Source organism: Ammospiza caudacuta, chromosome 5, assembly GCF_027887145.1.
Source record: "Ammospiza caudacuta isolate bAmmCau1 chromosome 5, bAmmCau1.pri, whole genome shotgun sequence".
NCBI classification, from domain to species: Eukaryota; Metazoa; Chordata; class Aves; order Passeriformes; family Passerellidae; genus Ammospiza; species Ammospiza caudacuta.
The window spans coordinates 879302-893095 of NC_080597.1; the positions used below are offsets into that span (position 1 = coordinate 879302).

Here is a 13794-nt window from a genome sequence, read left to right on the forward strand (position 1 = left end):
CCAAAGGTGGAGGAGGGGGACAGTCTGGTACAGCCCCAGGGAAGGGCAGGCTGGGCACAGCCTCCCCAAGGGAATGGACACGGAATTGCCAGCCCTGGCTGGGGCAGGGGGACAGCTGGGCAGGGCTTTGTGTGACACCACTGTGCCAGGGACACCAGGCTGGGGACGCCAGGCTGGGGACGCCAGGCTGGGCACAGCGGGCACTGCCCATCCCTGGAGCCCAGGGACACCAGGCTGGGGACGCCAGGCTGGGCACAGCTGGCACTGCCCACCCCTGGTGCCCCCAGCAGCCTCTCCCAGGGCATCCAGGGCTGCAGCTTGGTCCCACTGAAGCCCAGGGACCCCTTCCCACCGGGCCCTTGCTTGCTCCCAGCCCCCCTGGCACCTACCTGGAGCTAAAACAAAGCGGCCCACAGTGACACAGTTAAACCAGACAGTCTCTCAGCTCAGCTGTGGTGGAAATCGAGCATCCAGCAAATGTGTGGTGAACCCACGAGAGTCAGGAGTCATTTGTTCACAAAGACAGGGAACGAATTGGAAAGTTTAAAAAAAAAATAAAAATGAGCAAATATCTGCTTTCACATTGTACATAGTAATGATATAAAAACAATTGTCTATTTTTTTTTCTTCCTTCTTATCCAAACAGAGTGCTTAAAAAAAATTGGCTCTAGATGACTGGTGTAATTAAATAACTAAAATGAGTGATGAGAGAGCAGAAGTTAATTAAGATTGAAAACAACACTCCCATTAATTCACTCCATCATAATAAACATCAGAAGTTGACATGGCTGGGGCCAAAATTAAAATAAAAGAAAGAGAAATGGTGTGAGCAGAAGAAGAAGCGATTTGTTTTCATATGTATATATATATATATTTATATATATATAAAAAGGTAAGGTGGGGAGGGGTATCCATTTTAAATAGCCTCACAGCTTCATTTGCTGCACTGCCAAATTAGAACAGAACAAAATAAAGTTAAAAAAGGGGGGGGTGTAAATAAATTATACATAATTTACTAATCTGGGAACAGCTGACCATTATTATTATTATTATAATTACCATTCAACACTAGCAAGAAGAGGCAGTTCAACTGAAAAAAAAAAAAACCCCAACACAGTCATAAAATACAAACAGAAAAGAACCCTCTCTGACACGGAGGATATGATCAGCTACTCCAAGCATAATTTCAGAGCAAATCTTCTGAGAGAGAGAAAACAGAAAAGATTTTTTCTAAGCAGAGGTGGAAATCAAAACGGGGAAAACAGAGAAAAAGAAAAGAGATGTAGCAGGGTGCAACTGTCACATGCCCAAACATGGGAGTATTGTCCTAAGCGTTCAATGGCATTTGCTTTTTGCTTTGCACAGGTCTGCAGCGGTCAGGTTACGCTTCAAGTGGGATTGCAGAGGCAAAGAAAGGCATCCCCCCTCCTCCCTGTCCTGTTCGTGGTCCCGCACCTGGCACCGAGGGCTGGACTTGCCTGATTGAGGGACTGACTGCAAAACCAGGGCTGCCAAGCAGCGCTGACAGGGCGCTGTGGGTGCCTGGGCTGGGATCTCAGTGGCTCTGAGCGGCGTGGGGCTGACCGTACGGGTCAGAGGGGATAACAACAGCACTGCAGCTCCCTCTGGGACAGGGATTTACTGGCAGGCAGCACAGGGCTGCCATCCTCAGCTGAAGAAACAATTCAGAGGAAGGGTTTGCCCCAGCACGATGCCAAGGCCTTCCAGAGCAGCTCCCAGGCCCCTTCCTCGCGCTGTGGCTGCCCAAGGAGGGCAGAGTGCCCAAGCCATGGCAGTGCTCCGCAACAAGAATGGGAATAGTTCAGCACAGAGAATGACATTTCAGCTGTGAGAGGCAGCAGTGAGGGAAACTCAGCACTGCACCGAGTTCCTGTAACCCCACCTGGAATTTGGAAATCTCCTCACAGCCATCAGCCTTCCTTCCCACACAAACATCCCAATGGTAAAAGAGGAATTTCTGCCGGTGCAAAGGAGAAAAAGAAGTCAGTGAAAATAAATTGCCTTTTGAATCAGAAATCAGCACTCAGCCACCCTGAAGGGACAAGTTCATCAGAACTGGGCCCAAGTGGTGGCAGCTTAATTATGCTCAGCACTTGGTAACATTTCCAGTGTCCCGTGCAGAACAAACCCCATTTTGGACAAGCCTTTTATGCTGTTTATGCTCCCACTTGAAGTGCAAACTAAAAGTAAAGGTTTCTTACAGACCAAGTCCCTTGGAGGGTGCAGGACTTAATTCTGGAACATGCTTTTTGCTCATGATAGTCCAAGATTATTCTTATTAGTACCATAAACACGCACACATGAAAATCCAAGACCATAAAATATTTTTTCTCTAAATTTCTTATGTCTCTCTCTTTTTTTTTTTTTTTTTTTCACCTGAGAACAGCACCTACAGTTTCCTTTAAAAAGCAAAAGCAAAAGCAAAAGCAAAAATATATGTCTAATCTCACCAGCTGCTGGTATATCAGGTTCTTCAAGGGATTGTCTAAGATATAACACTGTCCTAACTTCAGACAGAGCAAGAAGCAAATGAAAAGCCAAAGAAAAACAAAACGAGAAGAGACCAACCTATAAAAAGCAAATTGGACTAGTTCAGCGCTTTAGTACAAATTTGGCACTTGCTCAAAGACTCAGTATGGTGTGCAACTGATGAAGAGAAGTCCTCTCTTGAAAGGAAATGCTTGTTGGGGTTAACAGAAAGACTCCCCACTTCCTTCCTTGCCAGCCACGCGCACAGGCACGCACACACACACACTTCTGACCCAGATTTGACAGGGAGGAGGAGGAGGAGGAAGAGGAAGAGGAAGAAGAGGAGGAGGAGACAGAGGGGGTTAAAAGGAATTTTATCTTCTTTTTTTTCCTGTCAGGTGCATTACCAAAAAAAAAAAAAATTATTTCTCTTTAAACTGTAGCACAAAACAACAAAACACATTCACAAGCCACTTGTTGGCACTGTGTACCTGAGTGAGAATTTCTAGAACATTGTAGAACAAACAGCCATAAAGTTTATTTGAAAAAAAAATAATAATAATAAAAGGTCAACGGGTAAGACTTCAGTGCTTGGGTATAGCAGCTGAATTACTGGCATTATTTTACCCATAGCTTATATCATTCTGTTGTTGTCGTCGTCGTCTTCGTTTCCTTTCTTCTGAGCCTTTTTTCCTCTGATGCAGGCTGATGTCTATTAGTCAGCTGATGTCCCAACTAGTTAAGACTAACAGTTAAAGTAACAGTCAGTGTATGAGAAAGTTAATGTGCTTGGCCACTGGCAAGGATAAACCAGACGGGGCTTTATTGATTGATCCGTTTCCTTTCCTCCTTGGAGTCCCGCGGGCGAGCGGCGGCCCCGATCAGTTGGCCTGGCCCGCCATGTGGTTTTCACTGTCACTGCCATAGTCTGCATCGGGGTCCTCCTCCTCCTCCTCGTAGTCGTCGTAGACGTCGCCGTTGGCCTCGTCGGGCTGCAGCTCCTCCTTGACGAGCGGCTCGTCGCCCTTGGGCCCGTAGGCGCCGGGCAGCGCGGGCAGGCCGGGCTCGGGGCTGCTGGACACGCTCGAGTGCTCCGAGGGCAGGTGCGGCGAGGGCATGCCCGCCATGGCGATGGCTCCCGGGTACACCACGCCCGCCGTGGCCAGCGGCAGCTGCGCCTGTTGCCTGCCGGGACAGAGAGCGTTGTTATGGCATGGGAAACGGAACTGCCAGGTACGCGACTTCCTACGGTAAAACGGAGGGAACTTGAATTTCTGACTCCAATATTCATGGATTTCCAAAAGCGACAGTACATTAAAAAATGACACCTCTCCAATGACACAACAACGGCAGCTGCGCCTGTTGCCTGCCGGGACAGAGAGCGTTGTTATGGCATGGGAAACGGAACTGCCAGGTACGCGACTTCCTACGGTAAAACGGAGGGAACTTGAATTTCTGACTCCAATATTCATGGATTTCCAAAAGCGACAGCAAAACCTCTGCAATGACACTAAACTAACCAACAATCCAACAAATTTCTCCTCCTCCATAAAAAACCACAAAACAATAAATTGTTACATTAAGTACACAACAGCGGCAGCTGTGCCTGTTTCCTGCTGGGAGGAGAGTGTTGTAGAGGATACAAAATAAAACAACCCGGACACACGACTTTCTACGGTAAAACGGAGGGAAGTTTAATTTCTGACTCCAATATTTATGGATTTCCAAAAGTGACAGTAAATTGAAAAATGACAGTGCCATCTCTCCAATGATACTAAACTAACCAGCAATCCCGCAAATTTCTCCTCCTCCATAACAAAACTCAAAACAATAAATTACTTAATGTAAGTACATAAAAAATTTCGTTACAAAAATATAAACATCAAAAAACTTTAAAAAACTTAAAAAACCAAAACAACAGGAGGGAATGCAGGGGGTTGGAAAGCTGCATGGAACAGGAGGAGGACAAGCTCAAGAGTGGGTACTCTTGGGCTTGCACAGGAATTCTTGCACAAGCATTCAAAACTCACCGAGCCATGCTCCACAAATAAATCCAAATTAATTCCACTGATAAGAAAACCCCACCTCTGAAAGCATCTCCAGCTGTACCTGAGCTACACAGCTTTAGCTTGCCTGCTTGTGAGGGAAACTTCCTTTCTGCATCAGCTTGGTGCCACCCAAAAATAAATATTGGACCAACTGTGGTCCAACTTAAAACGCATGTACATTGAAAAGCTTCCTTTTAAAAAATCCAGCCAGCTATCAGGAGTGGACATTAGAGTCACAGTAACTAGACATCAACTGCCAACAGGAGAGAAGCAGCAAGGCCTAGGTAGACTGCACAGGATTGGGAAGGTGCTGCAGGAAAATGCCTCTGGGTGAGGAGAAAGCAGAGACAATGCTTCCTCCACATTCCTTCAGGGACTTGCTCATTACCAGGGAGAGGAACAGTGGGCTTTCCAGAGCCAGGATGAGTTTACAGCATGGGTCACTAAAGGCCTCCCACTGGAAGGTGAGAGTTTCCACTGGGAGCAGCCCTTGTGAAAAGCATATTCTCTGAAGGAAGGTGGGTAAAACTGGGGAAAGGCAGACTTAAAACGGAAGCGGGCATTACTGAAAAATAAATAAAAAGCAAGGAAACAACACGAGCATTTGAGAAAATTTCCTACAGGATGCCTTTACACAGCGTCTAAGCCTCGGAAACCTGTCTGCAGTAATGAAAGGAGAATTATTCCAGGGCACAGAAATTCCCTCAGCGTCAAGAACACTGGCTGTGTTATACCAGTGTTTGTTTCCCTGAGAAGCCTCAGAACCCCGACAAGCCAGAGGTTTAAAATTCATGCTGCTTTTGTTGCCTTCCTGCATGAAGTAATTCCATTGCAGTAATTCTGTTCAGTACATGCTGCACATTGTAATGTCATCAGCGGTGTGTCCATCTGCACTGAAAAGCCTTGCCACAGGAGACAGGGCAGAGTCTCTTGAGATGAACATTGTTAATTAAGAATGAAACCCTTCCCTGTTCCCCTGCCTGCCTGTGCCCTGGCTGCACAGTAAGCCTCACACAGCACAGTGATCCTGAAAGGCTCTCCTCTGCCAAGCAGCTTTATACTTGTTTGGAATTGCTTGCTGCATTTTCAGATACTTCCTGCCTGCCATCCAAGCAAGGCCTCCCTCCACAGAGCCCCTGTTTCCACGTTTCTGAAACAATCCAAGCTGTCTCAGCTGAAGATACAGCTCTTAAAGTAGGGAGCAGATCTAATTTGCATTTTATTCTTAATTCAGGAGGAAGGCTTTTGTTTTCTGGAGTCAGCATCCCTGCAACAAGATTCAGCACACTTAAATTGCTTTTAATATTTAACAATAGGAACACTTTGCACTTAAATGGTGCTTTTCAGAGTGCTTTTCAAATATTAAATAATTTAAGAAAAGTGTTTTCCCACCTCTATGGGATGCCCAGCCCAGAGGATCTTGCAGCAGTCCTCAGACATTAATGTATTAGGGCTCTCAACAGGCCCTGCCTGACACGCTACCACGGCAGATGAGGACACTGAAATAGGGAATATAAAAAATTCCCAATTCTTCCCACTGGGATGCCTCCAGCAGGGCCACAGCCCCTGCTAAACCAAGCACTTTCTGCGGTGCTCAGGCAGGAGCTGGGCTGGTGTTGGGGAGTTTAGCCCTAAATGACCTGTACTGGTGGGTGCACCCAAACCCACCTAAATAACCCATCTAAACCAGGAATGCAGTGCTGTGACTGGTGCCTGCAGCCACGGGCCACTGCCAGCTGCTTCCAGAAAGACTTCACCCTGGGCTCTGCCCCAGTGCACATTACCTCCAAAATGGCTTGATTTCAATGTCAGCCCTGTTTGGAAAGCTGAATTTCTGTAGGCAGAATGTTACAAGGTTAATTTTTCCCCATGATGAGGCATGCATGTTAACCAGATAAGCAGCATTTGGGGGGGCTCTGTTGCCGCCTATTCTTTTTCCATAAGGCCTCCTCCTCTTTTTTAATCTCTTGATGCCAAATGTTGGCTGACTTCCCTGTGTTTGTTTCAGTGCTTACCACTGGGATCACTGGACCTGCCAGCACCACAGGGTTAAGCAGCTCAAATTTCTCTGCTGAGCAGCTTATTCTAACAATGCACACTGTAGCTGTTTAAAACACAGGCTGCTGACACTTAACAGTCACTGGATAGATGCTCTCTCCTTTATTGCTACTTCCAGCCATTAACTGAAGAGATGTGCAACCCAGTTAATACCGAAAGGATTCCAAACTCAGATGAAACACAACACAAATTCCATTATTTCAGGGGGTTGCTCTTGTTGCTGGTTTTGCTGTTTTTTTTTTTTTTTTTTTGATCCCTGAGTAGCTTTTAATTTTCACACGTGAATACAGAAATATCGTGGAATATTTGATTACTTCGGATTCTTTTTGATCAGCTGTAACCAACACCAAGGAATATCTGCAGAAGGAAAATATATGCTATTCTTCTAGGCATATTTTATTCTAATCATATCAAACTGATCTATTAGCTGTTTATCAGAACTGGCCTTAAAATTTCTGCTCAACAGAAAGCATTTAACTTGCTGGACTGTAAGACACTCCCAGGAAGGACAAATGAACTATGCAGACATGATGGGAATACAGCTTGGCATCAATCAACTGAGCCACGTCCATATTCCAGCTCAAGTTCAGTGTGCTCAGCAGTCCTTTTGCAGACCACTTGCCACAGATCTTACTGAATACAAACTTCTTTTTTTGGCTTCTGGATCCTCAGGCACTACCACAGATTCCTTCAGATATTCTCTCTGAGGCCTCCTAATAGTTGTAAGGCTTTACTAGATGACTTATTACTAGAAGACTTATTTCTTCAACCTGGCCCTCAGCAACCTGGGCTCCATCTGCACCCCTGTCCCCAAAGCCATGCACAATTCCCTCTGGGACACCAGGACCATCTCCTACACAGGATGTGCTGCACAGCTCCTATTCTTTCTGTTCTTCATCTCAGCAGAGTTTTATCTCCTGACCATCATGTGCTACGACCGCTGTGTGTCCATCTGCAAACCCCTGCACTACGGGACCCTCCTGGGCAGCAGAGCTTGTGCCCACATGGTACATTTCTTTAGAAATAAGTTTCATTGGAAAATCTTAAAGGCTTTTTTCTCATGATCAGAGTGGAAATGAGACAGGGGGCTGAGGTGTTGAGTGTAAAACAGAGACAGCAATAGGGTTCCTAAAGCTGCCCAACCTCCTCTTGGAACACTTTGCTGCGCAGCACAGCTCTCATTTCCTGTTAGCAACACCCAACGCTCTCTCCAATGAACTATGATAAAGAATGAAAATTCCCCCCTGATTTTGGTTAGTTTTTGGAAGGAATGGGTGTGAGGGAGGTGCCCTACCCGACGTTGAAGTACTGCCTCATCTCCTGGCGCCGGTTGCGCATGATGGCCTTGTACTCGCCGATGCGCAGCTTCTTGCCGTCCACCAGGCACGTGCGCTTGGGCCGCGGCTTGTACTTGTAGTCTGGGTACTTCTCCAGGTGCTGCTTGCTCAGCCGGGCCTGCTCCTCGTAGTATGGCTGCTTCTCTAGGTTTGTCATAGCTTTCCAGCGAGATCCTGACACCAAAACACAGAAAAATGAGAAAAAACAGAGATGAGATGCCACTCATCCCCAAACGCTGCCAGGCAGGGAAACAAGTAGGTCACCCAGAAGAAGACACCCAAGACCATTTGGCTTTGGGCTGGGAATCTGTCAGAGCTTCTAGACAGGGTTCTGCTCTTGTTTGTATTTGACTCATAAACCTCCAGGGGATGGCCAAGATGCAGAGAGAGGCGGCACTGGAAATTTTGACCCTGTATTTTACTGCAGTTTATCTACTTTACAAAGCCTTTCAGATGGGCAGTAAAAATGTGATCCTGACAATGGCACCACTGACACTTTGTTCCAGGAAAGAAGGCAGTGTATTTTGGAGGGATGGACACACAGAGTCTGCTCTGCTGTGGCCCCACACTTCCCCTGGCCATGTGCCTGCTCACAGCTCCTGCTCATGGAAGGCTCCACTCCATGGGCTGCTGTCTGTGATCCACAGCTGGATCAAGGCATCAGATCTGCACAAGTCCACAGCCTAATCCTTCTGACAAACACTGGGTGTTTCTGGCTCCCAGGCTGGTGGTCAGGAGAGGAACTGGCTGGAAATGCTCTGCAGTCAGGTACAGGAGCCTGCAAAGACCCTAAAGCAATGCCTCTAAAAGCTATAAACTATCCCAGATGTGTCAGTGGGGTTTTAACTACAAGACCAAGTCCTGGGAAACACTGCCAGCCCCAACTGAAAGAATTTACTGTGTCATGCAGGGAAAAGCACTGGGCACTGGCATATCTCTCCCAGGAGCTGCACTATGGCTTCATTGCTGTTTTCTGACCATGCTAACCTGGATATTTTAGATAGGGATATAGTAAAGACTTCAAAGTTGTTTTCAACTGCCTGCTGAAAGTTATAAACTAATATTTCTTAAAGGATATAATATGGGAGCAGAAAGTAAAAGTTCTGGAATCAGTTGCCCCATTTTATTTTTCCATTAAATATAGAAGTGCTTCAGGGTAAGATACATTTCAAATAACAGGAATAGTTCAAACTGTGAAACCTGTGGCCTAGAAAGAAAACTTTATTGGAAAATGGTCAAGTTTCCCACTGGAAAAATGTTTGAATAGTTTTTCAATTTAATGGGTTCATAATGCCATATGTCATACTTGTTCCTCATTTTTTATGGTCAGCTCATGCTACCCCTCAGGCTGGTCTTATCCCACTGTACCCCCAAGACTCGCAGTAGAGGGAGCACAGTTATCCTTTCCCCAGGAAAGAAAACGCTTTCATTCCCTCTAGAAAGGCCTGTTCTGATTACTGACACCATTTCCCCATTGGATCTTTATTCCATGCTGCAGTCTGGGCTTCCAGAGAGAAGAGCTGGTACCTGCAACCCTCATATCCAGAGATAAGCAGTGTATGAACGACGATGTCTTTGTCCTGAGAAGGGGCAAAGATGTGGTGGGAAGAGTATTTAGGGAAAAAACCCCAAATTCAAAGGCTCTGCAGCACCAAGCACAGCTCCTGCCCCTCAGCTGAGCCAGGGCAGCCAGAGCTGTGCCCACACAGCTGTGTGTGACTGGCAGCACATCTGGAGAGGGCAAAGCCTTGAGTCCAGGGCACAAGAGAGACGCCCTCACCCCCGCCCAGACACTTGTGCTCCAGACACACACGTGCAAGGTTCAGAGCTCTGCTCACTGCTGCTTTTAAGCCACGTTTCTCTGACAAGAATTTTCAGCTGTTTGCAATATTCTCTAACTTTCAGTGCATTAGACTGACATTTTTCAATCTGAATACCTGAATCAAGCTGATTTTATGTTTAAAAACATTCTCACATAGACAAACCCTTGTATAATGTATAGGTATGTGTACACATTCATGTAAACCCATGTATACATTCCAAGAGAATTTCTGAAGCTAGTAATTAATTTTTTTCCTAAAATCTTTACATAGATTTCTCAGTGAAAATAATTAAAATATTTACTAAATTTCTAAACAATGCATTATTAAATTGACAAGGTCCAGCAGTCCCATTTCAGCACTTTTTTAACAATTTACTAAAAAAACCATTATCCACAAGTTTAAGTTGCAGTGAACAGATGGATGACAAACGTATGCACAGATGAATTTAGTGACAAATCCGTGTATCTCATTTTTATGCTCAAAACATAATACCACAGTGTCAAACATAATCCCTAGAGAATTCTAGTGCTGGGAAGGGCACCTCCTCTCATTTTACTAGAAAAATGACCTGGATTGGTAGAACTCTATCTAAGTTACTCTGAGTGACAACAAGCTCTGTGACCTCAACTGTGTAGCGGTGCTGCTGGAAAAATGGGAAGGAGAAATTGTGGCTTTCTAATAAGGAAACCCTAATATCTGGCTGAACTGTGAGATTTAATTGGTCACCCTGTGCCAGTTAACAGACAGCTCCCTGCTGGCTTCAAAAGCCTGGCCTTTTGCAGCTGAGGGAAGAACTTTGTAATGTTTCTGTCAAGAAGGAAGATGCCAGGACATCCCTCTCTATTGCACACGTAGAATGAGAAAAAAAAAATCAAATGTGATGCTGTAAAGAAATAGAAACATCATCTTTCACTGTCTCAGACCTTGCTTTTCCCCATATCTGGCAGCAAAACAGAGAGTTTGGAGTCAGCTATACTGTCTGTCACCTCAACAGGATCTGTAATGAATTTGCACATTTTACTCCAACTACTGTATATCTAATCAGAAAAAGATGTCTCCATATCTCCCTGATCTAGCGCCAAATAGTAAAAGGTGATTCCTTATGTTAACAATTTCAGCAGAATGGCTTATTAAAACCAGATTTTAGGGTATTATAAAATGCTTAGAAGCCCTTTAAAATGTCAACCAGGATCCCCAGAGACTGCGTAAAATGTCAGCCCAGCTCAAGCGCCTGTTTTAAGCAGAATGAATTAGCAGCGTGCTGTCGGAGGTTGTTATCCAAAACAATCAGTTAAGAGGGAAAACATCAAGCTCCCTTTGTACTTTCTGTATGAAAAGGGCCATTCAGAATGATCTTGTAGATTTCTGAGGCTGATTACTTAAAAACAGGTTTAACCAGGTCTACTCTCAATTTAGAACCAGACCAAAACTATTACTGCCCTGTCCTCCGGCTAATCACATCATACACCTCTGACCAGTATAATCACTTTTAACCAGTATAAGGTTCTATTGCCATCAACACAGCCAATTTAGCCTTCTAATCCTGTTCCCATAACTAATCTAATCATCTCGTACCACCCTTTAAATCATGGGTTAATATCATCACATCTGCCATCCGTGGCAATACATTTTGCTTCTCCAACCAATTTATGTCGTTCCCACTTGCCCCCTGCTAACTTTTCATAATACCACTCTAATTAAGGGAAGCCTCAAACCTCTGACCAGTCTAAACCTGGCATATTTACCAGCCCTGCAGCTGGTTAATGCTGCCATTAGAACTGCACTGCATCTCTTGAGCAGCCTGCAAAACCAGTGATGTCTGCAGCACAGGTAAACACATTCCCTGCTTAGCCACTGGCCTGAGGGATGCTTAGGACTTGCAGCTGTTTATATTGGTAAAAATACAATCTCTCTAATTTGGTTGCAGATATATTATTTTTCTACTGAGAAGTAATTCACTGGCCACAGTGAGCCTCACTAGTCACCTACTGCATCCTCCAGCACAGCACAGAGGAGTAACTTTGGACAGAACGTGGTCCTGAGAATCTGATCAAACACTGACCAGTTGGAAGAATTTGGCATGAGATTCTGCAGATGATGCTCGAGACAAATATTGATGGGGACGTGAAGAGCAGACAATATGGAAATCAGGGTTTTTTAAAAATTCTTTTCAATGTACATAGAATGAAGAACCACCAAGTGTAGGAGAAGATCAGGTTTGGGTGATAGCTGGTTGCCTGTGAAATGAATCTAAGCTCACTCTTAATTCTTCTCCAAGGAAAACCCACAAACCCTAATGAAGCAAATTAAGGGCTATATAAAGGGGGTACAGCTCCTTTAAAAAAGAATACAATCTCTAGAAGCAGATAAATACTGATTTCCCAATTACATTGTGGGCCCTCAAGCAGCCACCAACAAAGAGTGCATTAAAGCTCTACACTGCAGAAATATAAGAACTTTATGACTCCCTCCCCATTAACAGGCTAATCTATATTTAAATAGGAGAATTAATGCTAGAATGAGTAACGAGGTGTACGAATCTGTGGGGCCTGCTGAGATGCATCTACAGGGCCTGAGAGAAGTGAGAGATGAACTGGCTAACCAGTGCATCTGCAGGGCCTGAGAGAAGTGAGAGATGAACTGGATAACCACTATTGGAGAAGCTTTGGCAGTCTGGTGAAGTTACTGCTCTCTGGAAAAGGAGACACGTAACCCCCATGGCTAAAAAGGAAATACTGGGAACTCTAGGCTCCTCTCCTCCTCGGAAAAATTGCCACAGCCTCAATAATTACAAAGAATATTTCAGTGTGGTTAATCCACACTGCTGGGCACACAGGGGAAGCTCCCATCGCTGCTCTCGGTGCAGTGACTGAAAGGCGAGAGAGAAAAGCAGCAATTCTGTTCGGGCAGGCGCTGGGCTGAGCTCGGTCAGAGCCTTCTCCAGCTGACTCTTACCTAGGATCTTGCTGATGTTGGAGTTGTGCATGTCGGGGAAGGCCTGCAGGATCTTCCTGCGCTCATCCTTGGCCCACACCATGAAGGCGTTCATGGGGCGCTTGATGTGCGGCTCGTTGCTGCCGCGCCCGCGCGACTCCCGGTAGATCCGCGACTCCGACACCCCCGCGCTCCCTGCAAGGCAAGGGACACGGGCTGCACTCGTGCTGCCTCTGCCAGCAGCACCCAGCTCAGCTGCTGCACGCCCCGTGAGGCAGCATTCACAACAGCTAATGGTTAATACGTTCCATATTGCCTGGCTTATTCAGCACCACACAAGTGAGAAGGAGTTTTCATTGCTTTTAAACATAAAGTATTACACAGCTTTTCTAAGCCATCTTTTCCTGCTTAATTACATAAACCAAATCTATACTTATCAAGCAGGTTTACTTTTTATTTTCATCCTTTCTTGCTTACAGAATGCTGGTCATATTGTCACCTTTCTTCTATGTTTCTGTCACTGTAGGACACGAAAAAACAGCAGCGCACACCGCTGTTCTCAAGGTGAAGGAAAAGGGGAGTTTATTTTCTGACTCTAACATTTATAGTTTTCTAAGAGTGGCAGTGGATTGGAGGGTGACAGTGCCACCTCTCCAGTGCCACTGGTCAAACCAACAGTCCATCAACTTTCTCTTCTTCTATAAAGGAATGCAAAACAAGGAGTTATTTACAGAAAGTGTGTGAGAAAGTTCACTACAAGAATGTCAACATCAGAAGGCTTAGAAAATGTTAAAAAACCAGAGTGACACGTTTCTGTGACAGAAAGGGTGTGATAGATGGCAATACTGGGCATTTCTTAAGCAATTCTCTAACTAGCAAATGAATATTTACATACTTGCCTGTTTTTGTGCTTACATCTCCTTAACAATATATGCAATAGCAGAGAAACAAATAAACATTGTGCTCATTTCATCAAACCAGCGAAGCCCCCACAAATGCAGAGCACACAGCAGTTATGGAGGATCAGGTCTACACTTCATGGCTTCCCTGTGTGATCTCACTTACTCCACATAAATTTGCCTCCTTTAGCCCCTTGTATTATCA

At 45.2% G+C, this 13794-nt stretch overlaps 1 protein-coding gene across 1 annotated transcript in view; it reads right to left on the bottom strand.

Annotated features, from left to right (window-relative positions):
- Positions 1-2970: 2970 nt before the first annotated feature.
- The window catches only part of SOX5 (SRY-box transcription factor 5), a 314234-nt gene continuing 303410 nt past the window's right edge, over positions 2971-13794 (bottom strand). Inside the window, exons 13-15 of the mRNA XM_058804990.1 lie at positions 12712-12885; positions 7891-8107; positions 2971-3675 (exon numbers count right to left, since the gene is read on the bottom strand). Coding sequence (XP_058660973.1) covers positions 3372-3675; positions 7891-8107; positions 12712-12885 — 695 coding nt within the window. The 3' untranslated portion in view covers positions 2971-3371. The remainder of the gene's footprint in view (positions 3676-7890; positions 8108-12711; positions 12886-13794) is intronic.